This window comes from Cavia porcellus, unplaced genomic scaffold (assembly GCF_034190915.1).
Source record: "Cavia porcellus strain 051 isolate PalLab524CR breed Dunkin Hartley unplaced genomic scaffold, mCavPor4.1 scaffold_18, whole genome shotgun sequence".
In the NCBI taxonomy this organism is placed as follows: Eukaryota; Metazoa; Chordata; class Mammalia; order Rodentia; family Caviidae; genus Cavia; species Cavia porcellus.
Genome location: NW_026947501.1, coordinates 49640896 through 49667273, shown reverse-complemented (window position 1 = coordinate 49667273; position 26378 = coordinate 49640896). Strand labels below are relative to the sequence as shown.

Here is a 26378-nt window from a genome sequence, read left to right as displayed (position 1 = left end):
AAATGTGCTGGGTAGAGGTAGGCATGGGGGCCCACTGCTGCCAGAATCCCACTGTCTTTTCAGTTTTCTTCTAGAATCTTCTCCTTGGAATGGAGGAAGCAGAATTCTTAGAAGATTTGCTAATTTAAATTTAAAATGGAGCTAGTTTGGATATCTCATGTGTTAATGAAGAGTAAAGCTTTTGCGTGGTCTGGCCTCAGTCACAGTAATAATTGATTCTGTATTAGGTCTTGATTTATAATCCCTTAGTCAGGGAAACTTGCCTTCTATATAAAGCAGATGCTGGGTGAAGTTACAAATCTCAGCTTTTATGACACTGTCAAACTGCCAGGGCCTCAGAATATACCCTTGTGGTTTGGAGTTGAGCTATAGAGGGAAGAGCAGATCTTTTTCTGCTTTCTCCTGGAGGCTTTATGTTTAATTGTTTGGGAAAAAAGAAAGAGAAAAAAGAAACATACCACATACCATGAAATAAACATCTGGAGAGGATTTTTATAGAACTGTGGATTTTCTTGACCTGTGGGGGACCTTCATATCAAGACACCGAGGAAACACCCCCTCCCCCGCCCACAGCACAGCACATCTGTCTTCTCAGAAAGAGGGACATCCAGGACAATCCAGTGACACTTTGCCACCTCTGAGCCAGCTGTCAGTGGCTGAGATGATTGGGAAATAGGCCTCTTTGGGAATACCAGGACATTTGAGGGCTGATGGGATGGGTGCCTGGGAGGTAGTCTTTGTGCCTTTGTTTGGCTGCTTGTTATGGCTGTATCTGCTTGGCCCCCCAACAGACTCGTGGTTCAGGGTGCTTTGCAGAGGTGGCTGGATCTAGTGGGATTAAGGGTTCTGGGACCAACGGTGGGTAATTGCTAGATGAGTCCACTGATTGGATTGGCACCATCCTAATCCTGGCAGCCTGGATAGAGTGTAAGGGACACAAAGAGACTGTCTTGTCCCTTGGTTGCTTGCTTTGCTACCTTCTGCCCACCAAGAACTGTTTGTCCTCTGGGATGTCTCTCTGTGCCATTTTACCCTGGAGCCAGCTAATTATGGGCATGGGCTGAGTAAACCTTTCCTCCGTTAACTTTGGGTTTCTCAGCAATGAGAGAATGACTAAGACACTCCCATGGCATTTTATAGTCTCCTCTCTTCCTGGGTCCCAGGAAGTCAGAATTTGGCTTCGTGGTTGTGTGGGCAGCCACAGTCAGGGGAGTACTCCAGGACTGAGGGGAGCCAGGTCCAGCTGCACTCTCAGATTGTGCTTGACCACTGGCTGTGTGCTGTTCACATGTCTGTGACTGCACACGGCACCCCGAGACAGTGCTGCACCGTTACAGACAGGCAGAGACTTACCATCTGAGAGCTGTTATGTCACAGCGTTGTTTGCATGGCGTTCTTTGTCCAAGTTGCCACATGAGTTCCTGCACGAGCTCTTCCGAATAAACAGACTTCCCTTCAGGGTTGAAATTGTGGTCACACTTCATCATGAGACCACAAGACAAGACAGGCTCTTGAAAAGACAGGGAAGTTTTTTTCTGTTACGCATTTGCAAAAAAGGACCATTTCTAGCAAGCCCCTAACTAGGTCATGCTCAGATATCTGGGTAGCTCTTGGTTGCTGGCCTGAGAAATGACCAGAAGGACAATGGAGAGATGGGAGAGAAAAGACCAGCACTCACAGTAACTAAGCCAGTACTGCTCATCTGGGGGAGAGGAGAGGCGAGTGAGAATAATTTGTTTGAAACATCCAGTGAGATAAGTGGGTTACAAAGTTTGAGGTTCCAGGGCAGCGCTTCCACGGCAGCTGTGGGAAAGCAGCACTGGCTGCCCTTAGCCTTTTAAGTTATGGTGCCCCTTTCGTCTGGTCACGGCTCCCTGCTCTCTGTGCCTCAGGGTTGCTGGACAGTTTCAAAGGAGATGCTTGAACATCTTGGGAATCCAAGCAGAACACTTGGGAATCCAAGGCACAAGTGTTGGGAGTCCCAGCAGGGCCTAGTCACAGTTACCCATATTTTGACATAAAAATAGAGGGTTTGGGTTTTAGATGTGCAATTTTTAAAGAAAGACTGCTCAGTCTGCTGAGTAGAAGAACACATCGGAAGTTGTTTGGAGATGTTGTGTAAATTAAACCTGTGCAAGAAAGGCGGCGCCAATGACTTATCAAAGTCCTTTCATTCTGATTGCTATGTTTTAAAAGTGTGGTTTTATTTATATGACAAGATCCTGTCATATTGGGGAGCAGAGGACTTGGCACCACTTTGGGTTGACAAGAGGGAAGCTGGAAGAGAGAGGATTTGTTGGAAACCTTAACAGTTCTGTTCTAATGATCCTGCTAAACATGTGCTGATGGATCTCCTTTCTCTGGTTTGCAGGGTCGACATGTTAAAACGGGTCAGCTGGCGGCCATCAAAGTCATGGATGTCACCGAGGTAAGGTTGGATCCCACATTTTAGCGAAATCCTCACCTAAAAAGAGCCCACTCTGTGCCAGTCCTGTGAGGGCTTGTCCCGCTTGGAGAGTGGCAGCCTGGGGACCAGTGCTCCCTGGTGGTGTTGCAGGCTCGTAGGTCCCACAGCAGACGAGGTGACTGACATTGTTGCAGGCAGTCCCTGAGTGACTAAGGCTCAGCAGTTTTTGCTTTAAAACATACACACGACACACGCGCACCAGAAACCCACATGTGACTGATGTCATCCTTGGCGGGCATAACGGATTGACCGTAATTGGAACCAGCTTCTCTAATGGAAAGAAGTGATCTGAGAAGGGACCTGGAGGTCACGTGAACAGGAGGCGGGGTGGGGTGGGGTGATGCATGCTGCAGAGTAGGGAAAATGTCTCTAGGGTTTTGGGGCCACATTGGTGCCATTTCTTTTATTTTTAACATGGGAGAATAAAAAGACCCAGCCCAGTTCCCAGAGGTTGGAAAATAGAAACATCTGCTCAGATGTTGAGTGGCTTATTGGCAAGGTTTAGTAGCAAAAAATAGTTCCTGAAGTGGTCACAGGAGGATTTGCTGTGCAGTTTTGAATGGGAAAGTGAGGGTGCTTACCCCAGACAAAAGTAAGTCTGTGTGAATGTATGTTCCTCTAAACATGACTCCACATTTAAGTCTGTCTGTCTCTCTCTCTTTTTGAGACAGGGTCTCTCTGTGCGGTTCAGGCTGGCCTTGAGCTCACTTTGTAGCCCAGGCTGGTCTCGAACTCCAACAGTCCTCCTGCCTCAGCCTCCCAAGTGCTGGGATTAATAGGTGTCCACCTACATGCCCAGCTAAATGTGATGATAAGAACTAAATCTGCTTCTTTGGGTTTGAGATTTACTTTTGTTTTCATAGTTGCTTGCCTACTTATGAATAGCGCTCAGCGTTGCTATTTGGCAGATCCTGGAAAAAAGTCGGCAGCTTTATGAATTGGGAGGATCTCTTATTCCAACCACAGCCTCCCCAGCTCTGGGGCTTTGAGGGAGTCACGCCAACCCCTCAGGAGTGCCATTCAGGGCCACACAGTTGTACCTGTCCCCTCTCTGGCAGGGCCCACAGCATGGGCAGCTGCGGTGCACATGGCCATCCCTGGAATCAGGAAACATGTTGTCTTCAGACCGCAGGTCCTTACTAAAGATATTGGAGGACAGGATGTTTTATAAGGTGACAGTGTTCCTTCCTTTTGTTCTCAGAGAGGATGATAGAGGCATTTAAAATGGAGAAGCACTGCTTCTTAGCAGCACGTGCAGGAGCCTGTTATGTGGGGTGGCAGTGTCTTGGGGCACAGGGCAGGGTGCACTGCTGTCCGTGGGGCTCCCCCGGAGCCTGCATGCACGCTGTGGTCTGACCCACTGTGCCTTGTTGCGAAATGCTGTCGCCAGCCGCCACACTTGGCGAATGGATCAGCGCAGTTCTTGTTTACTGGCAGACTTGTGGGCTCTGTTTTGGGGAAGCTTTGAGATAGTATGAACAATCTGGTTTTCCGGGGGTCTCCTGCCAGGAGCTATGCCCAGCACTGCACTATTGGCCTTCAGCCCTCGGGGGCATGCAGGAGCTGGCACCTTGTGCAGAGGCCTCCCTCTGGAGCAGACCCTACTCCTGCCGCTGTGGGGCCAGCTCTTGGTGCTGCGCTGCTCCCTCTCAGCCAGGTTTCCAGAGTAGCTGTGAAGCACACGTGAGCTTCGTACCCCACTTCAGCTTTCTTCCATTGGTGCCCTCAAGGCTCAGCCCTGGCACCCTGTGTGTGCCAGCTGGGCCAAGGCTGTCCAGTTCTGTGACCCACTCTTGTGGAGTTGCCTTCAGAAGGTATTTTCTTGGCTGAAAAATAAAGCAAATGTTGAACAAATGTGAGATGTAGTGTTTTCTCCTTTAAAAATAATTAATGCAAACCCCATGTGTTCAGGTAAAATGAAAACCAGAAGGGGAGTCTTTGCAGAAAGAAAAAACCCACCAGCCCTGTAGTACTTGCCTCTCCAGGTGACCCCTGCTGGCCCTGCTGGCTCAGGGAGGATCCAGACTCCTATTGCTGGTGGCTAGGGACCCCACCAGCAGCAGCCTGGAAGCATGCCTTCGCTACCCTCCCCACCCTGCTTTCTCGTTCTTCCTCCAAAGCCCCTGAGCTTGGCCTGGCTGGAGCCCCGGCTGGGGATGCCCGCCAAGAGGCTCTGGGACTCACTTGATGGTGGGTTGGGGGCTGTTGTTACAGACTCTCTGGGAGAAGCAAGTTTCCTCTCTGTGAGAGGTATGGACATTTAGCTGGGAAGAGGCCGATCCTGTCTCTTAGGTGGTGAGTAGGCTGCCGTTCCTGCCAGGCACAGCAGGTGAGAGCAGCAGCAGGTGGCAGCCCAGTGGGCCTTTCCTGAGCTGGCCTGCTCCACCTGCCTACGGTCCATGCTCTCCCTGGGCTGGGGCTGGAACTGTGGAGCAACCCGAGATGTGCAGATCTACTGGGGCCTTGTTGGTGTTAGGAACTGATCTAGGATTTTGAAGGGCTCTTGAAAGGAAGCAGTGTTTTATTTGGTTTTGCGAAGGTCTTAAGGAACATGTTAAGGATGTATTCAAAAAAATTGGGCGATGTTAGTATAACATATCTGTAAGGTGATTTTTGCTTGTTTTCTGGCAGGATCTTGCTCTGTAGTCCAGGCTGGCCTTGAACTCACTGTGTAGCCCAGGCTGACCTTGAACTCACTGTGTAGCCCAGGCTGGCCTCTAACTCACAGTGATCCTCCTGCCTCAGGCTCTTGATTGCTGGGATTATTGGCATGCACCACCATGCCTGGCTGTACTTTGTTTAAAATACATAGATTTTGCCAGATATGGTGGTGCATGCCTGCAATCCCATCACCTGGAGATTGAGAGGCAGAAGATCACTGTGAGTACAAGACCAGCCTGAGCTACATACAGATTTATGCACTAAAGTTTGCAGAGAAATACCAGGGTGTCTCACGTACCCTTGACCCAGTTTTCTCATGACAGCATCTTTTATAAGCTCATGCAGTGTCAGAATTGAAGCACACAAACCAAATACCAGCAGGCAGAGAGTCTGTTGTCACAAGCCAAGGTTCTGCCTGTGCTCCAGTGTTGATTCTAGCAAGCTGGCCTTTACTTATTGTGTCGGCCTGCAGCTTCCACCAGGCTGACTATGGGACATCGACTTGGTGAATCCACAGGACACAAACAGAGGCTCAAAGTTTAACACACATCTTTCTGTGCCCCACTGTGTTGGGAGGGCCCGTTGGACTAGTAGTTTAAATTGTGTTTAAGAAATTTTAATCAGTGTGTGTTGGTAGTATGTACTGTTTACATTCATGTTAGGGGGTAGATGCGTGTGCTTAAATATCTTAATTCTTATTCCCCTCTGATGGTTTAGATTCTTGAAAGATTCTTCAGTTCTTGTTGTTTTTTTTTTTTTTTTTTTTTTTGTGTTTTTTTTTAGACACAGTTTTGCTCTGTAGTTTAGGCTAACCTTGAACTCGAAGTGCTCCTCCTGCCTCAGCCTCCCAGGTGCTGGGATTGCAGGTGTGTGCCACCATGCCTGGCTCAGGTCTTTCATCCTGACTGGAACCCTGGACTGGGTGGCACGTGAGGGACTGAGCCTCACGAGTGGGTGGTGGTTTCTTTTTCTTAGGGTTGAGTAGTTACCTCTTACTTCAGTCAGCCCTCTGCCAGGCAGGAACCGTGCGTTAGCCAGACCCGTCTGGTCAGTGAACTCTTCCAGTCAGGGTTACCTGAGGACAGAATCAGCTTCCAGCTGGGCGTGGGATAGCCTTTAACCCCATCACTCAGAGGGGCTGAGGCAGGAGGGTCACTCGTTCAGGCGTGGCCTGGGCAGCCCAGGGACAGAATGAGACCCAGTCTCAGAGCAGAATGTCAGTAAAGGGTTGGACGTTAGCTCCCTTGGAGGGTCCTTTCTTAACGAGAGTGTCTGTGTGTCTGGAGCTGTTCAAAGGATGAATGTTCCCCACCTTTTACTCAGATTCATACAGCACAAACTTAGCAGCTGTGAACTTACGGTCAGGCCTGAAGTGGGTTGTGGTGCCACTTGCCACCCGGCCTGTGAATATCAAGAGGGTTCCTTCAGGAGAGGCCTTTCAGCTGTGTCCGGACAGCCTGAGCAGTTTCCATAAATGGTTTTTGGATTGTTGTCCAACCTAGATTTGTTCATTTCATGTGGTTATCATATTTTTTAGCTCACTTTTAAGCTAATAAATTTTCTCTGCGGCACCCCCCTCCTTTTTAACTAAGAGAAGAAATTGAGGGGAGAGCCTTGCCTGGTGTCAACCACAGCACCAGCGTTGCTGGCAGGCCGGGCTGTACTCTGTCCTCCTGCCGACGGGAAGTGTGGCCATTGTGTGTAGTGAAGTGGTCTTGCAGGTTTTCAGTGGTCTTCATAGTCATTGCAGTTAAGGTGAAAGGATGGTGGCCTGAAAAATTCATTTGCCCCGTGGCTCCTGTCTGCTGGCCAGTGCCAATGCAAACCCAGCTGGCTGGACGCCACTGCGGAGCACAGGCAGCGCCTGTCCATGCGCTGATGATTGTCACAGTGTGCTGGGGCCTTTTTTCTGGACACGGAACCCTGGCCACTTCTGGGCCCTTGCTGCTGCTTTTATGTCTGGATGTTCTCAGGCGTGGTCTCTCACACACTGGTACTCGGTCAGCATAGTAGGCTGGTGTGGAAGAAGACACTTCTCAAGAATAGTTGCGTACATGTGTTTGTGTATGTGTGTTGAGTTCAGAACTGTCTTCATATATGTAACACTCAATAGTTCATATGGTTTTTGTATTTTTGACATTTAAAAAAAATTGAATATAGGGCAAGGGATTTAGCTCTGTGGCAGAAGCCTCTGCCTGGCAAGCAGGAGTCGAGGGTTTGATCCTCGGTACAAAAAAAAAAAAAAAAAAAAATGAATATAACGTGCGTACAAAAGGGCATTCAGACGATCAGCTTGGTAAATTTCCAAAAACCAGACATACCTCCCCATGAGCCAGCAGCATTCAGGACTGAAGACACTGCCAACAGCTGCGTGCTCCAGTGTCTCAGCAGCAGCCACTGCCTGGCTTCTGTCCCTGCACACTGACTGTCTGCAGTCTTTGTCCTGGATGTAAACGGAACCAAACTCTGTCACTTACCCTGTGTGCATCAGGTCCATTCATGTTGTGACTTGGAGGGGTAGCCAGTGGTTCACAGTGCTTTTCATGTCCCGCTAGCTTCTGAGTGCATCAGTGCGCCTCTGCAGTCGGCGCTGGCCTCTCCACACAGCGGGTGCTGAAGTGAATGGTTACAAATACTAGGAGTTCTGTTTGGCCTGGGGACTTTGATGGGGGCGGGGGGATGCTGAAGTGCAGGTTGTTAGGGTGTGTGGCTGGCATAAATGTCCCCCCAAAGCCTCATGCAGTCATGCATGGGGCTTTTCAGAGGTGGCTGCATCTGAAGTGTGTGATTCTGGGGTTAAAGGTGTGTGATCACTAGATGAGTCTACTAATTGGTTTGGCCTGGTTCAGATGATGGGAAGGCCACCCTGGATGTGAGTGCCACTTGCCTGCCTAGAATGCAAGGGACAGAAAGAGGACTGCATCCTGCTTGCCCCCTCTGCCTTGCTGTTTCTGTTTGCCATGAACTGTTTCTCCCCAGCCACGCCACTCTGCCTAGTGCCAGCTGACTCTGGACTCTACATAGTGGACTGTAACAGCCGCTGTTCCTCTCACTGTGAGTGCTGTGTATTGTCTCAGCAGCTACAAGAGTAACTGAGGCAGAGAGAGCCCTACTTTTTAGTGTTTTGCATGCAGTGAGTCACTTCTTTCTTGGGTTAATTTTATTAGCTTACTTGCTGGAGTCCTGAGGACTGGATGTATTGCCCGCCTGGGGATTTCTCTGCTACCTGCCGTGGACCCTTTCCTACTATTTGGAGTCCTCAGCAGAGTGCGTGGGTTCTGGCTCCTCCCTGCTCCATGCTGCTGCTGTGTCTGTGTCTGCACTGTCTACGTTCCTAGGGTACCCTTTTTTCTGCTGTGTGTGCTGGAACTTGGGGTAGAAAGAGACAGGGAGGTAGCATCATGCAGGCCTTGTTCCCAGCCAGCCCAGTGCTTCCTGACCCCACCCTGTACCGTCCCACGGAAGTCTGCTTCTCCTGCTTCTGGTGGTGGTTTTGTGGTGACAACCTTATGGTGTGACACGCTGCCATCCCAGCCCTGAGAGCGGCAGTCACACATCGGCAGTGAGGTTGAGGGGTCTGGGTGTCCAGGTGCGTAGTGTTTCCTGATGGCGTATCAGTCCCCTTCCTGCCAGACCCTTGGTGATGAGGGCGCGGAGGTGTCTGACAAGAGTGGTGGATGCTTTGTTTGTTGCAGTTTCTCACTTGCAGAACTCTTCTCTTCTGCTTCCTGGAAAAGCTGGATTTTCCCTCTCTGAGGCTGTAGTTAAGAACATCCCTGTCCCCTCCTTCAGTTGTTTGCAGAGTGACTGAACAGCTGAACAGATGTTTTTGTTCAGAAGAGCAAGGACACACAGGCCCTGAGCTGGCACAGCACTTGAGAGTGCAGCTTGTCCCTGGTCTCTGCTGGGTGGGGTGTGCTGGCCTGGTGCTTGCAGCCCCTCTGGACCTCCTTCTCCAGTAGCTTCCTCCAGGGTGTGTCTGGCTGACCCACACTGGAGGCTGTGTTTGGGAAAGTGCTGAGCGGCATCGACCTCTTCCTGGCTGGGTTGGGGCTCAGCTGCCCTTTCCACTCAGTCCACTGTGGACACAGGATGAGGTGGGGTCAGTGTGAAGACCAGAGCCCCCTCTCCAGGGTGCTGCCAGAGCACTTACTCCTCTGTGTTTTTGTCCCTTCAAGGTTCTGGGAAGAGTGCCCAGGCTCTGCCCAAAGCTGAGGGCTGTGGCTGGAAGCTAGTTGGGACCCCACCTTCCTGAGGCTGCCCTGCCCTGGGGCCCACCCCCACCCCACCTCTGCACCTTTCTCCAGGTCTGGGGTCCTGCGTAGCTCCATCCCTTGGGATGGTGAGGAACTGTGGTCTGTGGCGCACCCATCCATCCTCCTGCAGCAGGTTCACTTCTGTGACTTCCAGAGCGCAGAGTAGTAAAGGTGCTGAGACAGTGGAAGCGCCTCACAGTCCGGCTGATCGGGGAGAAAGCAGCGCGGCAGGGGCAGCATGCTTCCGTGACCCGAAAGCCCCACGTGGCTGGCTGTGCAGACCTGCAGGTGGCTGTCGCTGGAGGTGTTGCTGTCCTGTGGGTGTGTGCCCACGTGTGCAGCCCAGGGCCATCCAGTGCTGCCTTGGAGTTAGAGACGCAGTGAGGATTTGGGCCCAGTCCTTGGGGTGAGTTCCAGGTGAATCAGATCTTACAAGGATTGCTGTGTCCAAGAAGAGTTTCATAGCAGCTCTTAGAAAAAGATTCTGTAGTGTGACTGATGCCACGGTATCTGTGTTAGTCTGTGTAATGTGCATGTAGTAATTATATAGTGTGAGTTTATATGTTTATATTATGCTTTCAGATACTAAAAATAATGTATATCCAAAGTTAACATACAAGCACTTAACTTCCTTAGTTCTTGCAGTGGACTTTGGGCGAGTCTTCTTGGGTTGGCACTTATTTTTATGATATCTGAGGAAGATCAGAAGGCCACTTAACAAGTACCAGAGTCTCTACAGTTTGTTCCTTATTCTGTGCCTGAGACTGTGTGATTTTCCCCTGGGTAGCTGAGTCTGACTGTGGAGGGATCCTAGCCTTGAGCACCACTCTTTTGCCAGAGGACCCCACACTCCCTCCCACCTCCTAGAGGGAAGGGACATGCATTTTCTGTTCCTTTGGATTTCTAGGTTGTCTTTTTAAGGGTTGTAAGCTTTGGAAAATGTTGATTGTTAAGCTCACCATTTCCACGCTTCCTATCTGATTTTGCTCACTGATAGCCTGGTTGCCTACAGCTGGAGTCCCTCTGGAGGCTTGTCCTGCAGTGGGGATGTTGCAGCGCTCCTCTTTCCCCGGGTGGAGTCACACACACTGGAGCGGCTCTGCGCCCGTTCCTTGCCTGTCCTTTCAGTTTGGACTCTGCCATCCTTTTTTGTTTCTCCTGAGGGAACACCTGCAGCTTACAGCTGCACTCTGGGCATCTGTGACTGCTGACTGCTGACGCTGCTCAAGCAAGGCACCTGAGCGAGCTGGAGCCTTCGGGGAGGGTGGATGTGCGCTGCGAGCTATCTTGGCACCTGGGGTTCTCGCCTGGGTCTCTTGCTTGTCACAGCAATGGGGTGACATGCCTGGCCATGTGCCCGTTGTTGCCTCAATGACCTTTCTGCTGCAGCTGCTCACAGGAGGTGATGCCAGGGCTATGTGTTGGCGCAGCTCAGGCGCTGGCTCTGTTTCCGGCGCTGGCAGGACTGTATTAACTGCTCAGCTGATAAAGCCAAAGGTGATCATACAGTTCACTTTTCAGAAATCACCCTGCGCATGTACCATGTGCCAGGCATCTGATGACTTGCATGCCACCTCATCTTGACTTCCCTCAACCCTGGGTGGTGTCCATGCTGACAGGGATTAGGACCCCCCAGGTGCTAGTACCCTCATTGTGCATTCGAGGAAATGGAGGCTCAGGGACTCTCTCCTATTTTTAACTCATCGACAATGAGGTTTATATGGTGGGTTGCACTTAGCGTAGCAGGTAGTATTAAAGGTGCTGTGGTAAGACTGAGTACCTGTGTTCATGCTGATTATTTCTTTGTAGAGAGGGAACACTTAGACTGAGACCAGGCATGGTGGCACACGCCTGTAATCCCAGCACTTGGGAGGCTGAGGCAAGAGGATTGCTGCAAGTTCAAAGGCAGTCTGAACTGATAAGTTCAGCTTTTGAACTTAAGAAGTTTCCACATGATCAAGTTTTTTGGTAGAAGATCCAATTTTGGGCCAGTAGGGATGTTTTCAAGTTAGTCTGTTGCAGACACTGGTGCCCCAGGGTATTGTACTGCTCCCTAGGTTGGGGCATAACATGATTTTTGGGCATCTATGACAAGAAACTGGAGAAATGTAACAGTTTCTTTCAGAGCCTGGAGCGAATCAGCAGTGACCTGTCTTTATTTGACTTGACTCCTAAAAGGGATACCCCTCCCCCCACTCCATTTGCTATCTTAGGCCTTTGGGTGGGGATTTTCACAGCTGAGGTTCAGGCCTCTTGTGTGGTTTCTTGCCTGGGACAGCAGCTTCCAAAGTGAATTGTATTCAGCCTCCCACAGAATCCAGTCTTTGTCAGAAGTCTTCTCCCAGCCCTCCCTCCAGTGCCTGGTGTTGCAAGATTGGCTTCTTCATCAGATTATTTTTAATTACCAGCCTCTGATACAATCTCAAGGCGAGCTCAGCAAGGAGCAGGCTTTGTAGAGGTTCTCTGACGCCCTTGTTGTGTCTAGGAGTCTGTCTTCTGCCTGTAGCCAGAAAAGATGGAAACAGGTTTGGGGCTTTGGGTGCTGTTTGTTACACCAGGCTTTGGAGTCCCAGGAGAAATGCACTGATTTGGCATAGAAGTTGGACGTGTCTGAAATGTGTTCGAAACAGCATGGTTTTCAGTGTGGTTCCTTGGATTTTTGTAATTACCCAGTAGGGTTTATTGTGGCAGTGATTGATCTTCCAAGGCTGGTGAATCTGAAGAACATGCCTTGCTTCCTTTTGACCAGTCCTGTAACCTTCATTGGTTTGGACTCTATTTTGCATGGTTCCCTTCATTTATGTTTATGTGCGTGGTGGTAAATTTAAGTTGTATAACTCTGAATAAAAAGTTAAATGTGATTAATACGGATTAATATGCCTTTAACTCGAATAGTAATGAATAGTGTGCTTAGATTAATGGATTTGCAAAGTAAAAAGTGGCCTCATTTTCCCAGCACTTTATAGTCATATAAAGATGGTAGTTGACTGAAACAAACTTATAAACTGATTTTAAATGGATAGTTAAAATGACTTTTTAATTTTTGTTTCTTCATTACTGGGTTCTGAACACAGACCTCTATGCTGAGCTGTATGGCTCATTGTTGTTGTTGTTGTCTTGGTGTTTTTGAAGGCAGGCGCTGACTAAGCCGTTAAGTTCTCGGCCTGGTTTGGACTTTTGGTCCTCCCCCCTCGGCCTCCTGAAGGGTTGGGCTTATAGGAGATGTTTTTAAAATGAATATTTATTGTGCATTTTGGTGTCATAATCTAGCGCTGTCTGTATCTCATTTTATGAGCTATCCCTCATTAGCAAAAAGCGCACAAGCCATTGTCTGCCTTTTGCTGTTTGTCCGTCTGTCCCTGGTGATACCTCATTCTGTGAATGACTGTCCTGTGGAAGGATGGCCTCATGGAACCTTTCGTGTCATCTTGGGCACGGGAAACTCGCTTGGCTCTCTTCTTGTGGTTCCGATGTGAGATGGCTCAAGAGGGGTTTTAGGAAAGGAAGAATTAAAACAGCATTTTAAGGAGACACTGAGAAACAAACAGCTGAGCACACTGTGCCCAGATGGTGAGGTTCTTGTCATCTTTGACTGCTGACCCTGCCAGCACTGCTGTGGACACCGCACTTGTCGGATGCTCGTCCACCTTACCCCTCCCGTCTCCGCCCCTCCCCACTTGTTTTGGGGAGCCCTGTACACCAGGCTGGGCAGGTAGGTCCCAGCCAGACAGAGTCCTGGCTGTGAGTTTGCTCCTTGTTCAGTGTCCAAACTGCATGAACCCTGGTGGGGCTGGCAGCTGCTGGGTTGTGGAGAAGATGGGTGGAGCCCTTGCCCAATTCCCCTGGACTGGAGAGGGTTCTCCCACCTCCCCGGCTGGCCCATTCCTATCCGTGTCTCCTGGCTTTGCCAGGGCAGCTTTCTTTTCACACGCAGGGTTTGTTGTGCTGCTTTTCAGTTTCAGTTCTAGCCAACCATCTGCTGCCTGCTGCTGTTTCTCTGGCTGAATGAGGAGGGGGTCTGGTGGTGGTAGCAGTGGTGTGCATGTGAGAGCCAGGTGTCTCAAGCAGCCCAGCAGATTCATTTTTGCAGGTGACTAAGAGGAGACTGGAACTCAGAAGCTGGTTCGTTATTACTCTGAAGGGAGGTGAAATACTACATAATAAGCATTCATCGTTAACTGGTTAGCAGATTATTTCTGATGGGTGGGCATTCATAATTAGACAGTGAGGGACAATTAGTGGCGCTGTATAAGCCTTTATAAGACATGTAACAGTCATCTGGTTAAGCATAAAGCTAGAGGAAGCTTTCATGAAATCTATAAACTTCATCCTGAAATTTTTGCAAGAAGAATGATTTCCCCTTAGTGTTTTGGGGGGATTCAATTTAAGCTGCTTAATATCTGGGAGCTATTTTGGCAAGTGACTCAATCTGATCCCTGTGTTTCTAGAGGCTGTTCGGATGCTTCAGTCATGTTAGAAAGGCTGTGGTCAGTCTTGGCTGTAAAGCACCGTGGTTGCTGATCCTGAGGTGTGGCCATTCTGTTCTCACTATGTGTGGGTGTCTGTGAAGGGGCTACCATGCGATCTCTTAGGGGACCGGGTGCCAGGGTTTCTTTGGCTGAGGTAGGGGCGTCATTATCTAGAGACATTTGAGGTTCAGTCCAGCGCGGTGCCCTGTGAGCCTCTGTCCACTGCATTTATTGGAATGTGTGTTCCATGCTTGGAGTACCAGTGGACAGCATGAAACAGAAGGCTCAGAGTTCAGAGTGTGTGAACACATTGGCCTGAAATGTGACCCGGAACCAGTGTAGCCGGAAGCGAGGAGGAGAGACAGGCAAAATGCACAGCTGACTTTCCTTACCCAGGTGACCCCATCTCACTTAACCTGCTTCTCCTCAGCTTGCCTCCCGTTAACACCCAGAGGCTAGGGGTTGGCTTGCCCTGCCCTGCTCAGTGGGGCTTTGTCCAGGAGCCTGCTAGGGGATCCCCTTCTGGGCTGGGTCCTATCACGCACAGTATAGTGCATCCTGTGCTTGGGACACTTTGCTGGCCTCAGGTGGCTCAGAGTGTCCATATGCATGAGTGTTTTCTGGATGGAAGCACTGTTTCCTAGTGTTTCCTAGTGCCAGCTGAAGTGGTGCCATTACCTACCTTTTTGGGCCCCAGTTGAGCGCTTTGTGACCTAGTAAAGTGGGGTGAATTGCTCAGGGCCACAGCTAGTGAGGAGCCAGGCCGGCGCTGGCCTGAGGCCTGCTCTTCCCACTCCCCACTCTGTCCCAGTCTCACAGCCTGTGGTCACTGCCCCTGGACGAGGCCTGACAGGGAGGAATGGAAGCCCTGAGTCCCCCCTGCATGGGAACTTCTGTTCCTGCCTCATTCTTTGCATGTATATGGAGAAAACAAGGACTGGCTCATCATTTGAAAACTGTGTTTTATTCTTCTTTTTTTCTCAAGGATGAAGAGGAAGAAATCAAACTGGAGATAAATATGCTGAAGAAATATTCTCATCATAGAAATATTGCAACGTACTATGGTGCTTTCATCAAGAAGAGCCCCCCAGGACACGACGATCAGCTCTGGGTAGGTGGCTGCCGCGCTTCTGGCTTCCTGGTTGTGCGTGGGGAGGGGTAAGCTGGGCCAGGGGTCCCCAGGCCTTCTCAGCATCCCACTGTAGAAGAGGCGCTGAGTGCTGATCGTGAGGGGAACCCTTCTGCAAGGGACGTGAGCAGAGACCTAGGAAAATAGAAATTTGAAAATAATACAGACAAGCTTTACTTAGGAAATAAATTTCAGTCATTTCTACAAAAAGTATTTGGAGAGACAAAGTGTTGTCATTCACTTGTGAATAATGTTGATGATTCTAGTAAAAATAGTAAGTTAAAAATAGTAAGTTCAGGGCAGTTCCGCAAATTAAACTTGGAGCCCTGTGAGCCTGCAGGTCTGCCACTGGGCTTGAGGCATTGAACTTACAAAACAGGGAAACAAAGTGCCATGTTTCCTAAGGATTGTTTTAAAAAATTCGTCATAAAAAGTTGCAAAATTAAGAAAGCAGAAGGGAGAATTATCCTATTTCCACTGCCTGAATCTGATCAGTGTTAAAATTTTAGGAAAGTTCGATTCAGTTCATTTTCTAGATATTTTACAAATACATTTGAGATTGTATTTTTCAAACATGTAGATGTTATAAATTTGCAGTTCTTATGAGTTGCCCAACTGCATAAAACCATGTTTCCCTTTGGAATGAAGCCCATTTACTGTGATGTGGGGGGAGGACTCCTATACGGAGGAATGGGCCATCCTGGAGGCCATGGGGGAGCTGTGGTGGGGCCCCTTGGGCCAGGACTCCTGGCTTCAGGCAGCACCTGTAGGCTGGGGAGAAGAGGAGCCCGCCAGCCTGCGGCCTCCCCTCCTGTATTAATCACTGTGTCCTGCGTGCCCTCCAGCTGGTGATGGAGTTCTGCGGGGCAGGGTCCATCACAGACCTCGTGAAGAATACCAAAGGGAACACGCTCAAGGAAGACTGGATCGCCTACATCTCCAGGGAAATCCTCAGGGTGAGGGCGGTAGGCTGCGGCCCCAGTGTCTGTGTGTTCGCCGTGGGGCAGCAGTCCTCCTGCCTTCCACAGCCACCTTAGCTCTGGGAGTTTTGGTCAGAAGTGGACTGAAAGGTACTCCAGTCGGCCCTCTGCACCTGTGGCTCAGCAGTGCTCGGGACGGACCTGCTCTGTGCTGAGGCATGCGGGCCTTTTTCCTGTCATCACTCTCTAAATGCCTGGTAACAGCTGTTTATGTGCCATTTACATTGTATCCAGTATTATGAGTAGCCACAAAATGATGGGAGGTGTGGGGCGGTCAGGAAGTACAGGCTCAGACAGCCTTAGACTCTGGCCTACAAGGGACACTCAGGAATCCTGGAGCCAGTTCCCTTGGGTATCCAGGGACACCTGTGGTGTTTCCTATTGCCCTGAATTTGGTTTCCAGGTCATCAGGACATGACCCAGTGACAGCTTTGCACTGGACTTTAAAGGGAGATGGTGTGCGGGAAAGAAAGATCTCGAACCTCTGCTTGTCTAGGAGTTGTGTGTATGTGCTTACAAATCCCTCCTAAGGGGCCTGATGCCGGTTTTCTGAGTCCTTTTGTGGACTTGTGCATTCACTGTTAGAATCTGTGGCAGTATTTATGAAGAAACGGTCTAATGTGTAGTGTTATTTACAGCAAATTACAGCGTTGTCTGATGCTCTTAGAGTGGGTTTCTAAATTGCTGTTTTAGTTGCCAGTAGGTGGTTTATGTGAGTAGCAAAGCCATCCTGACAGCCAGGGTTGTATCTCTAGGATTTTGTATTTGGTTTTTCTCTCCCCCACCCTTGCTTCTTCTCTTTTTGTTTGTTTGAGACAGGGTCTTGCTATGTAGTTTAGGCTGGCCTTGAGTTTATGGCACTCTTCCTGCCTCAGCCTCCTGAGTGCTGGGATTATAGGCATGTGACACACACGCTTCTTGGGGATTCTTTGTATTTGAAATTTACGTGTGAGTTGCTAGTGGGGCTCTCCCCCTTTTCCCTGTCAGTCTTTTTCTATCTCATACCTAAATTACATACTTAAATTACTTGGTTACATTTTATTTACTTGCCATATTTTAAAACTATGACTTAGGGAGTTAAGCTGAAATCAGTTCTGCTCTTCCTACAAGTAAAATTATCTAGAATTCCTAGAGCACGTTTTATTTTTATTTAAATATCTTACAGAGCCCTTCTTTTGTGAGATGGCACAGGGCCGGGAAAGGGTAGGGGAGCGCCCTGTTTGTACAGAAGGTACTGCCTGCTCAGCGCTGCAGGGGCCGGAGCCTGCAAGGGCTGGACTAAGCACCCTGCCTAGCCTGCTGCTGCCACGGGGTTCCGGAAATGGCTGCAGGACCACACTGGGGTCCGCATGTCAGCTGTGAGGCTGAGCCGCTGCTGCCGGGCCTGGCCCCTGTTGTTGATTCTGTGCCATGTTCAGCCCTCAGGACTCGTTTCCTGCTCTGCCTTACAGATCCCAGCTTGGGGAGGTACAGCTGCTAGCAGAGAAATGAGTTAGCCTATGACTCTTTGTCACACTTGGGCAGAGCTACGCTCGGGTTTTCACACACTTGTGTGTCCCTTTCTTGTGCAGAATTCTGGTGTGACACTTAGTGAGCAGCAGGTGAGCTTTGGCACAGTGTCCTCCAGTCAGTTGAGCTGCTGCCTGCCAAGCTGCATAGCATATGCTCAGTGTGCCTGGCCATGGGCCACACAGAGTGTGGAAGACAAGGGTCCTGCTGACCAGGATGCCGCAACTCTTAACCATCCAAGAGGTGGACGCCTCGGGTTCTAAAATCAGAGCTCCCTTTACCTCCGTGTCATGCTCGGTGGGGTTTCCCAGGACACACTTGAAATTCACTAAAGCTAGTAGATTGTGCATTCTGGGGAGAGAGAGGGTGTCACCTGCTGCTGAGTGTGAGTGACACAGGAGTGGGCACCAGTTAGGGAGCCGGGGGGAAGTGCAGGCTGCCACAGTCAGGAGCAGGCACTTGGGGGCCAGTCCACCAGAACCTGGGGACCACAGGCTTAGCAACATAAGGAACGCATCCCACAGCCCCGGTGTGCAGCTGTTTCCGTGTGTTTGGGGGGGTGGTTCCCCATCAGTGCTGGGTGCACCACATATGCTGGGGAGAGTGAGTGAGCCCCGTTCACAGTGGACTACTAAATGGGTTAAAGACTGCTCTGGGCACTTGGCCATGTTTAATTCATACTCTGTAAAGTAAAATAATAAAGTGAAGCCACACAGAAAAATGTGAGAAAAATCAGTAGAGTACTCTGTCACCTGTGCTTTCTGGAAGGAGTGATGTAGACTGCGCAGGGTATGGGGTCTCAGACAAGCAAAGCCCAGGGCAGCGAGCGCTGAGCAGGTCTCGTGGTCTGCAGGGCAGGGCGGACTGGTGCAGCACAGTCACAGTCTCTTCTCACCTCTTGGGCTTCCTTCCAGTTCCAAGGTCATCAGAAAGTGCTAGATTTTCTCTGGGAAAAAAGATACTTTACTTCGAGTCTTCAGATGGCAGCTCCGCTGTGCACTGGGACGGGGTGGGGGCCTGGCTGGCACTGAGCCATTCATCTCGTGCAGTGGGGAGATGGCTAGGCTGGAGAGCCAGCCCCACCTGCCTCGGCCCTCCGCCGCTCTCCTGGGATGGGGCCAGGCACATAGCCCATGGGGTCACCCACCGAAGGTCCCTGCTGGAGTGGGAAAGGAACCGCCCTGTACACAAATGGCACAAATTACAGCCGGAGATTGCCGCCATCCAGAGGCACGGGGGGGGGGGGTGCTCTGGGGCAACTCCAGCTGGTCGGAAGGCAGGGATGGGGCTCCCTGCCCACAAGCACATGTGGGGGCGAGGGGGCAGGGAGATGGCCTCCAGAGGATGCTCCGAGTTGCAGTGAGAGGTGTGTCTGACCTTTCACTCACAGGGACTCAGAGTAAGACACCTTTGTCTCCACAGGGCCTGGCACACCTCCACATCCATCATGTGATCCACCGGGACATCAAGGGCCAGAACGTGCTGCTGACGGAGAACGCGGAGGTGAAGCTTGGTACGTGTGTGCGCGTGTGCATGTGTGCGTGTGCCTGTGGGCGGGTGCCACATTGGCTGGTTTCCTGTCTCTGCTCCCCGCAGACTGCGGGAACCAGGCATGGGCAACCCTGCCCCGGGCTTCTGCCTGTTCCACCCTCTGTGTGGGAAAGCAGCCTGACTGATTTTAAATCCAGCTGCATTACTTTGCTACTTAGAGACCCTTTTTGCCTTACTTTGGACAAAATCCACATTTCTTGCCCTGGTCTATAAAATGTTCTAGGATCTGACCCCTGCTACTTTCCCACCCCATTTGTGACCCTTTTGTCTTCCTCTGCCACCCTGCCCCAGGGCCTTTGCACGCATTGTTCCCCCCACTGGGAGCGCTAGACCTTAGTTTTTCCTCATCTGTAGGAACTTTCTCTGACCCTCTGATCTGTCCTAGGCTCTCTTTTTTTCTTTCCCAGTACTGCTTACAGTTTATAATTTATGACTATTTTCTTATGTCTCTGTCTCATTTGCCAGAATGAATGTAAGTTCTGGGAATGTAGCAGCTGGATTGCAGTGTTCTCCGGTGGCACCTGGTGCATGGCCTTGTGTGTAGTAGGAGGAGATAAGCTTCTGGGGTTTTCCTGGAGATGATCTCACAGTGGTTTCTAACCTTTGGCTGGATCTCAACCTGATCCCACTTGGTTCCCACATAATGATCTGCCAGGGTTTCTGACAGTCTTAGCTGTTACTTTTCTTCATGAATGGATTGTTTTTTTAAAAAGCACCTTCTTTATGCTTCTGAGAGTCAAGTGAGTCTGGTCGACCATCCTTTGAGGTGAGAGGCAGTTCTGTCACCTGCTCTTCCTGTGCCAAAGCTGAGCCGGAAGCACTGCTGGCTTGGAGGGCCGTGTGTCCCTTGCCCTGGGGCTGTTCTGTGATCAGCCACTGGCAGCTAGCAGGGCTCCTGTGCCCACTCCATGGCCTGGCTTCCAGGAGGAGCAGGCGCAGTTGGTCAACAATGAGCCTGCCTGCTGCTTGCTGCGCACCGTGTGCGTGTGCGTCACTACTGCAAATCGTCGCCTTGTGCACAAGCTGGGCCTGCTGCTGGGCTGGCCATGGCAGCATGGGGAGCCCGGTATCTGGAGAAGGGCTCTGTCGCCCTCCTGTGTCACCACTGAGTAGAACACGAGCAGGTAGAAGGGACCTTAAAAGCCTCAGCGCCGAAGGCTTTGGGAGGTGTCCTTTTGTGTGCCTGCTGTTGTTTCTTCAGTGCGGTTCCACGTTCTTTCAGACACCCCCCCCCCATGCGATTGGGAAGCCACAGCAAGGGGCCCCTGAACTTGCAGTTGGGGAGGCAGGCTTAGTTCTCTGAAAGCACCGAAGATCACCACCCTGCACAAAGGCCTTGCGCTGTTCCCCGGGGGCAGGGCCTGGCTCCCAGGAGCTTCCACATTGACAGAGGAGCTGGCCAGCGGGCTCAGTGGCCATGCTCAGGACCGGCTGCGCTGTTTGCAGGTCACAGAGTGGCAACATCCCCCGTCCCCTAGTGATGCCGCCTCTTCACCTTGTCACCTCAGCATCTTGCGTATTTACTGATCATGTCCTCGGTTCCTCTCTGTCTTCCTTTTACAGTGGATTTTGGGGTGAGCGCTCAGCTGGACAGGACGGTCGGTCGGAGAAACACGTTCATTGGCACTCCCTACTGGATGGCACCCGAGGTCATCGCCTGCGATGAGAACCCTGATGCCACCTACGACTACAGAGTAAGGGGTGATGTTTCCTGGGTCCCCTCTGGGCCCCCAGGCTTCTTGAGGTGGGGCACCTTGCTTGGGAGCTGCTTTATCAGAGGCAAAGGTGGGCACCCTTGATGTGGGCACAGTGCTTTCAGTCCTTGGCCGCTCCCCTGTGCTGCCCCTCCTGCAAGGGCGCTGACTGGAAATTGCATTGGGAACTCATGTTTCCTCTGCACAGGGCACTGCCCGGGAGGGTTTGGGGCAGCCTAGTTAAATGCTTGACAGCTGCCATCAGGCAGGAGTGAGTTCTAACTGAACTGAGTTCCTACAGTGACCTCTAGAGACCTGAATCAGCAGCACAGGTTTTGATCCAGGTGTAACACTCAGGCAATAGGATAGACTGTTTATAGAGACTTGATGCTTGGTGGAATTAAACGAGCCAGAGTGGTTAATACACCTGATAATCATACTCAAAGTTGAGTTCATGCCTGAGAGTCTCCAATATATCTCAGTGTTTATTATACTACCCAGTCAACTTAAGCCAGTATTGCAGAGGAATTTTATTTTATTTTATTTTGTGTTATGTTATGTTATGTTATGTTATGTTATGTTATTTTTGGTACCGGGGATCAAACTCGTGACCTTGTGCTTGCCAGGCAGTGCTTATGCTGCTGAGCTAAATCCCCAGCCCAGAATTTTAATTTTTTTAGAGGAAATATTTTAAAATAGATTACAGACTTTGTGACTTTCTGATCTTTTAGTGTATTATTACTTATGTAAACTTTGAAAGCATTTTCAAATTTAGAAAACTTTAAAAAAAAAACAAACCCTAGAATCCGCTCACCCCAGGAAATGAAACCACTGTGACCCATTAGCCTGTCCTGGGCTGAAAGGCTCAACTCCTGTCTTCTGTGGGGTGGCGTGTTGCGTGCATTCTCCGATCAGGGAGCAGGTTATCCCCACCCCCGGCCCTAAGGTCCCTGGAAGCCATCTCTCGGGTGAGGGATGAACCCAGGTCCCTGTATGCCGAGCACCTCATCGTGGCCGGGGTGCACTGCAGGAGGAGCTGTCCTTGGGCCTGGATTCAGACAGCGGCTCCTGACATGACCAGGTCTCCTAGGGACATCCCTGATCTGCAGGTGTCAGTGTGTCCTTGCGTGTACGTGAAACACGCTGCGACAGTGACGGCCCACACCTGCTCTTCAGAAATGTTTTTGATTTTAAGCAATATTATTAGGTAATAATCATTGTCCATTAGCTAGTGTTAATTGGGTGCCCATAGGATTGTGAGCAAAACAGACAAAAGTACTTGCTGTCATTGAGTCGGGAGGCAAGTTCAGTGCAGATCTGAAAGCTGGCGTGTGCAGGTGCTGGCAGGAAAGAGCACACCCAGCTCCCCGATGGCGAGGAAGCCTGGGGCAGGAGGCCTAGGGGAGTGGAGAGTTGTGCTTGGTTCCAGGAATTCAGTTCTGCATACTTCATAAAGAGTGCATTCTGCATTTTAAACTCACAACTTTCAATTTAAGTTTGAAGCGGTGACATAGAGCGGAAACCTAAGATAAACGCTGGCCAGGACACTGAGCTGTAAAGATGACAGGAAGGGGCAAGGGGAAGCATAGACTGTTAGTTAATTAGCTGGTTAGTTAGAGGAGGTTTGGAAGGGAGCTGCCTCCAGTTAATCAGATTGGTTTTAATTGGAAGCCAATATCAATTTTATTTCTTTTCACTCACTTATCTATAGATTGTCCTTGTACATGTATTCATGCTTTAATTTCCGGCAGACTTCTTTTTGAATTGTGCACTTGGAAGAAAGTCTTCATTTCATTTGAGTGGACAGGTAGAAGTGTAAATAAGCTATGACTTTGTAGTTAATGCCGTATCCATAGCGACTCTTTTATTTCTGCAGAGTGACCTTTGGTCTTGTGGCATTACGGCCATTGAGATGGCAGAAGGTGCTCCCCGTAAGTAATTTCTTTCCTTTTAAACCTGTCCCCTGGCTAAGTTCTTCCTGGTGGGGCAGATAAAGAAGGGATGGTGAGCTTGGTAGTTCAGATATAAAAGGAGTGTTGGTAGGCTAGGTTTTTTTCATGTGTGTCCCGAAGAGATCAGCTAACGGCTAATTGTTCCTTTTACATTTTAGATTTAATATTCAGTGAAATTAGTTCTAACACATGAGGTTCTATTTTTTGATTTTACAGATGGAGGCGCTACCTTTTATTTATAAAATATTTTGTTTGCTGTCAACATAGAATGTTGCCTTTTCCTTGCATTAAATCAATGAGAACTTCATGAAATTAATTTTTTGATCAGGAATGGGATAAAATTGCTAAGAAAAAAAGGAGAAACCCCCTTCCCAATTTACTGCTGCTGTCCCTAAAAATAGTGCCTTCACACGGTATCTAGCTGACTGGTCCATAATCACTCAATACATGCGTTGAATGTGGAAGAAACACATTGCCAGCCAAGGGCTTGCTCGCGGCCCAGAAATGCTCGTGGCCCAGAGACTAGAGTCTGCCCGAGCACCCTCAATCCCTTGTGCATGGTCTGACCTTCCCCAAGGGAGGTGCCTCTCCCTGCTGCCCCACCCCCTCCCTCGCTGTCTCCTTAGCTTCCCTCGGTGGAGACGCATGTTGCCCACTGTCCACAGTGAGGCATCCCTGCATGTGTGTGCTCTGCGGTCTTTGTCTGGGGAAAGAGGTGCAGGCACTCCGTTTTACACTCATCTTTTTATATATGAGATGCAGACGCGAGCAGCAGCGTTTCCAGTGGGCTCAGCTGTGACACTGAGTAAAGCCCTTTGCAGTTAGTTAATCCCTGTGAAAGACAGTCATTTCTATTGTACTCTCACAGAAGGCTTAAAAGCTTGTTAAGTGTCACCTCCTGTAAGTCTTTGACTTGGTTTTTACCTTTGATTAATGGGAAGTTTCTTATGTCTGTTCGAAGCTGTGTATTTTTCTGTTGCTCTTGTTTTTATTTTGCTGTTACTAAGTGGGAAATTCAAGGGATGCCCTAGACTTAGTAACTAGAGGTCTAGGCTGACAGGCTGCGATCAGCCTGGTGAGTGAACCCAGGGCCGTGCTGACGTGCCGTCTCCTCTCCCCAGCCCTCTGTGACATGCATCCAATGAGAGCGCTGTTCCTCATCCCCAGGAACCCTCCGCCCCGGCTGAAGTCAAAGAAATGGTAAGCAGAGTGGGAGTGATAACTGCCGTTCTTTTCCTTTGCCTTTTCCTCCCTTGTCCCTTTTACTCTTGTCCCTTTGTGCCCTTCTCTGTCTGCTTATTTTACTTCCTTTTGAGATAAAATTCTGGCCATTGTAATTTCATTGAATGCAAAAACCATTACCTCAAAACATAATGAAAAGGTGCCTGTGTTCCCTTGAGTTTGTTAAGTTCTCTTTGAACTCCAGTATGATGGCAAGTGGCCTTACGAAACACAGTAACTGGTTAAAGAGAGAAGTTCCGTGTAGGAATTAAGCGTAGTGTGAGCTCCTTCTAGACATCTTTCTTTTTAGAAAGCACAGCTGTGTTGACCTGCATTTTCTTAGATGCTGCAGAGCATTGAATGTACAGGAAGACTGTCCCTCGGAAAGGAAGCTTGGCTTGCCCTTTTCCATTCCAGAGGCACCTGGGAAGATACTGGCCTTCCTCCTTGGGCAGCCACCCGTCCTGCCCTGGCTGCTGTCCTGCACGATCAGAGAAAAGACTGACAGACAACATGCAGGGCAGGGTGGAGAGGACCCCTCCTGAGGACAGCTTTGGAACTTAGGGTTTTGACCACTCGTCCTCTCGGAGCTCCTTTCGGAGTCCCCTTCTGTCCCCCTTTGCGTGAAGCTGCTGTCCATAGTGGCTGTCTCTCTATCCTCTGTCTAAGTGGTGCCCTCTATCCCACTGTGTCCCCCACAGTCCTCATCTATCTCTGAATGTGACTCAGATTAATGTCTTCTGCTCGGCTTGTCTGCCCTGCCCGTGTGTGTGTGGGGAGGTGCAGTGTGTGCAGTGTGTGCAGGGTACCCGTGCCGAGCCTTTCCTTTTTGGCCACTCATCTTCCGATGCTTTGCAGTTGTTTCTTCCCCTCCTGGTGTTGATGCCCCTAGATGTCCTCATCCCTGTTTTTTCCTGCATCTCCCGTTCCTTCTGTCCCAGTGCCCAGCACCTCGCTGTTCTTTTCTCACCCTTCTGCTGCGGGCAGGGTTTCTTTTCATTCTCCGTACATCATCTCCTCATTGTTCTGTTGCACACACCTCAGCATCTCCTTCTGTTCTCTGCTTTCTGGGATTCTTAAAGGCCACACAGCTGCAGAGACTGGTCTTGCTTGATCCGCTGCGTTAATGCATGATAGCTCCTGGGTGTCCTGGGCGGCTGACCCAGGAACCACATGTGTGTGGTGGACCTGCTCCACATTTATCCATTTCCATCACTGTTCTCATTGTACCCCATGCTGGAGGGCCAAGGTGATTGCAGATCATGGCTTTCTTCAGCTGTGTTTGCTGTCTTCCTGAACACGAGATGTAAATTTCTACTACCGCATTGTTTTTGGAGAAGTGGCCATCAAAAGGCAGCTGGTGATGTCTTTTCCTGCAGAAGTCAGCTGTTGATTTTTAAAGAACATACTATAGGTGCTTGATCGCCAAATGTTAGTCTGGACAAAGTATGCGAGAACTCTCTGGATCTTCTAATTCAGGACCCAGGCCCAGAGCTGCTGTTCTGGGAAGTGACCCTAACCTCTGTGTCCTTGGTCGGTTCCCTGCAGTAGTTCTGTGAGCCCCAGAGCCTGGGGATTCTCATGGGCAGCACAGTGCTGTGTGCCTCCTTCGTGCTCTTCTTAACCGCAGAGCGCGGGGCCTGAGCGGCTGTGAGCGGACCTGTTTCCCGCTAGAAAATGGCTCATGCCCTCTGATTATCTGTTCACATCTCATCTCTGTGGGTTTCTGTCTCACATCCGTTTTTGGAGTATCATCAAACATCTGAACTTTTCTTGATGTCCAACCACTGGATCAGTTTGACTTTTTGTCTTCTAAAAGTTTAATTATAATTTGCTGTTCTATATACCTAACTTTCCGTTTTTTACTTCCTATGTATATCTCTTATATAGCCTGTTGTGGGCAGGGTTTGCAAGGGAAACAATTTAATACAGAACTCTTCATTTATGGGATTATTTATAATAGTCACCCAGACAGTCAGCTACAAACAGTGCAGGAAATCTGTCCATGCACTGAAGAGCCAGAAAACCCAGTTGAGGGTCTGGAGCCCATGACAGTGCTCCGTACGAGTCCAACTGAAGGTCTAGAGCCCAGGACAATGACCCATGCAAGTCTGTTGGACCCATGGATCTGTACTGGGAAGATGCAGAGGTCAGTGGTGGAAGCCACAAAGTCTGTGCCAGCAGGGGGAAGGATCTGTGCCAGCAGGCTTGCGATGCTGCACTGGAGTCAGGAAGTGATGCTCAAAGTAAGGGCCAGAGCTCCCCTGAAAAGTACCACAGCCATCCTCAGCGACAGTGAGGTCCTGAGCTCCTCTGATGATAACAGGCGAGTACATGTCAGGAAGGAATCTCAAGGAGCTCCTCCAGGAGAACCCACAGCACCACCCCTTCCTCTCCAGGTTTCCTTTTTGTGTTGTTGGCAGCAATCCCCAGGTGGCCTTCCACACCCAGCACCACACTGATTGATTTTAGCCAAGTGTTACATGTTG

The 26378-nt window shown here is 49.9% G+C and overlaps 1 protein-coding gene across 34 annotated transcripts in view; it reads left to right on the top strand.

The window, feature by feature from the left end:
• Map4k4 (mitogen-activated protein kinase kinase kinase kinase 4) overlaps positions 1-26378 on the top strand; it is a 126648-nt gene that overhangs the window by 64305 nt on the left and 35965 nt on the right. For all 34 annotated transcript variants that reach the window (XM_063229791.1, XM_063229795.1, XM_063229805.1 and 31 more), the window contains 7 exons: positions 2372-2428; positions 14839-14964; positions 15828-15938; positions 18894-18984; positions 20586-20716; positions 22593-22647; positions 23790-23868. In XM_063229791.1, coding sequence (XP_063085861.1) covers positions 2372-2428; positions 14839-14964; positions 15828-15938; positions 18894-18984; positions 20586-20716; positions 22593-22647; positions 23790-23868 — 650 coding nt within the window. The remainder of the gene's footprint in view (positions 1-2371; positions 2429-14838; positions 14965-15827; positions 15939-18893; positions 18985-20585; positions 20717-22592; positions 22648-23789; positions 23869-26378) is intronic.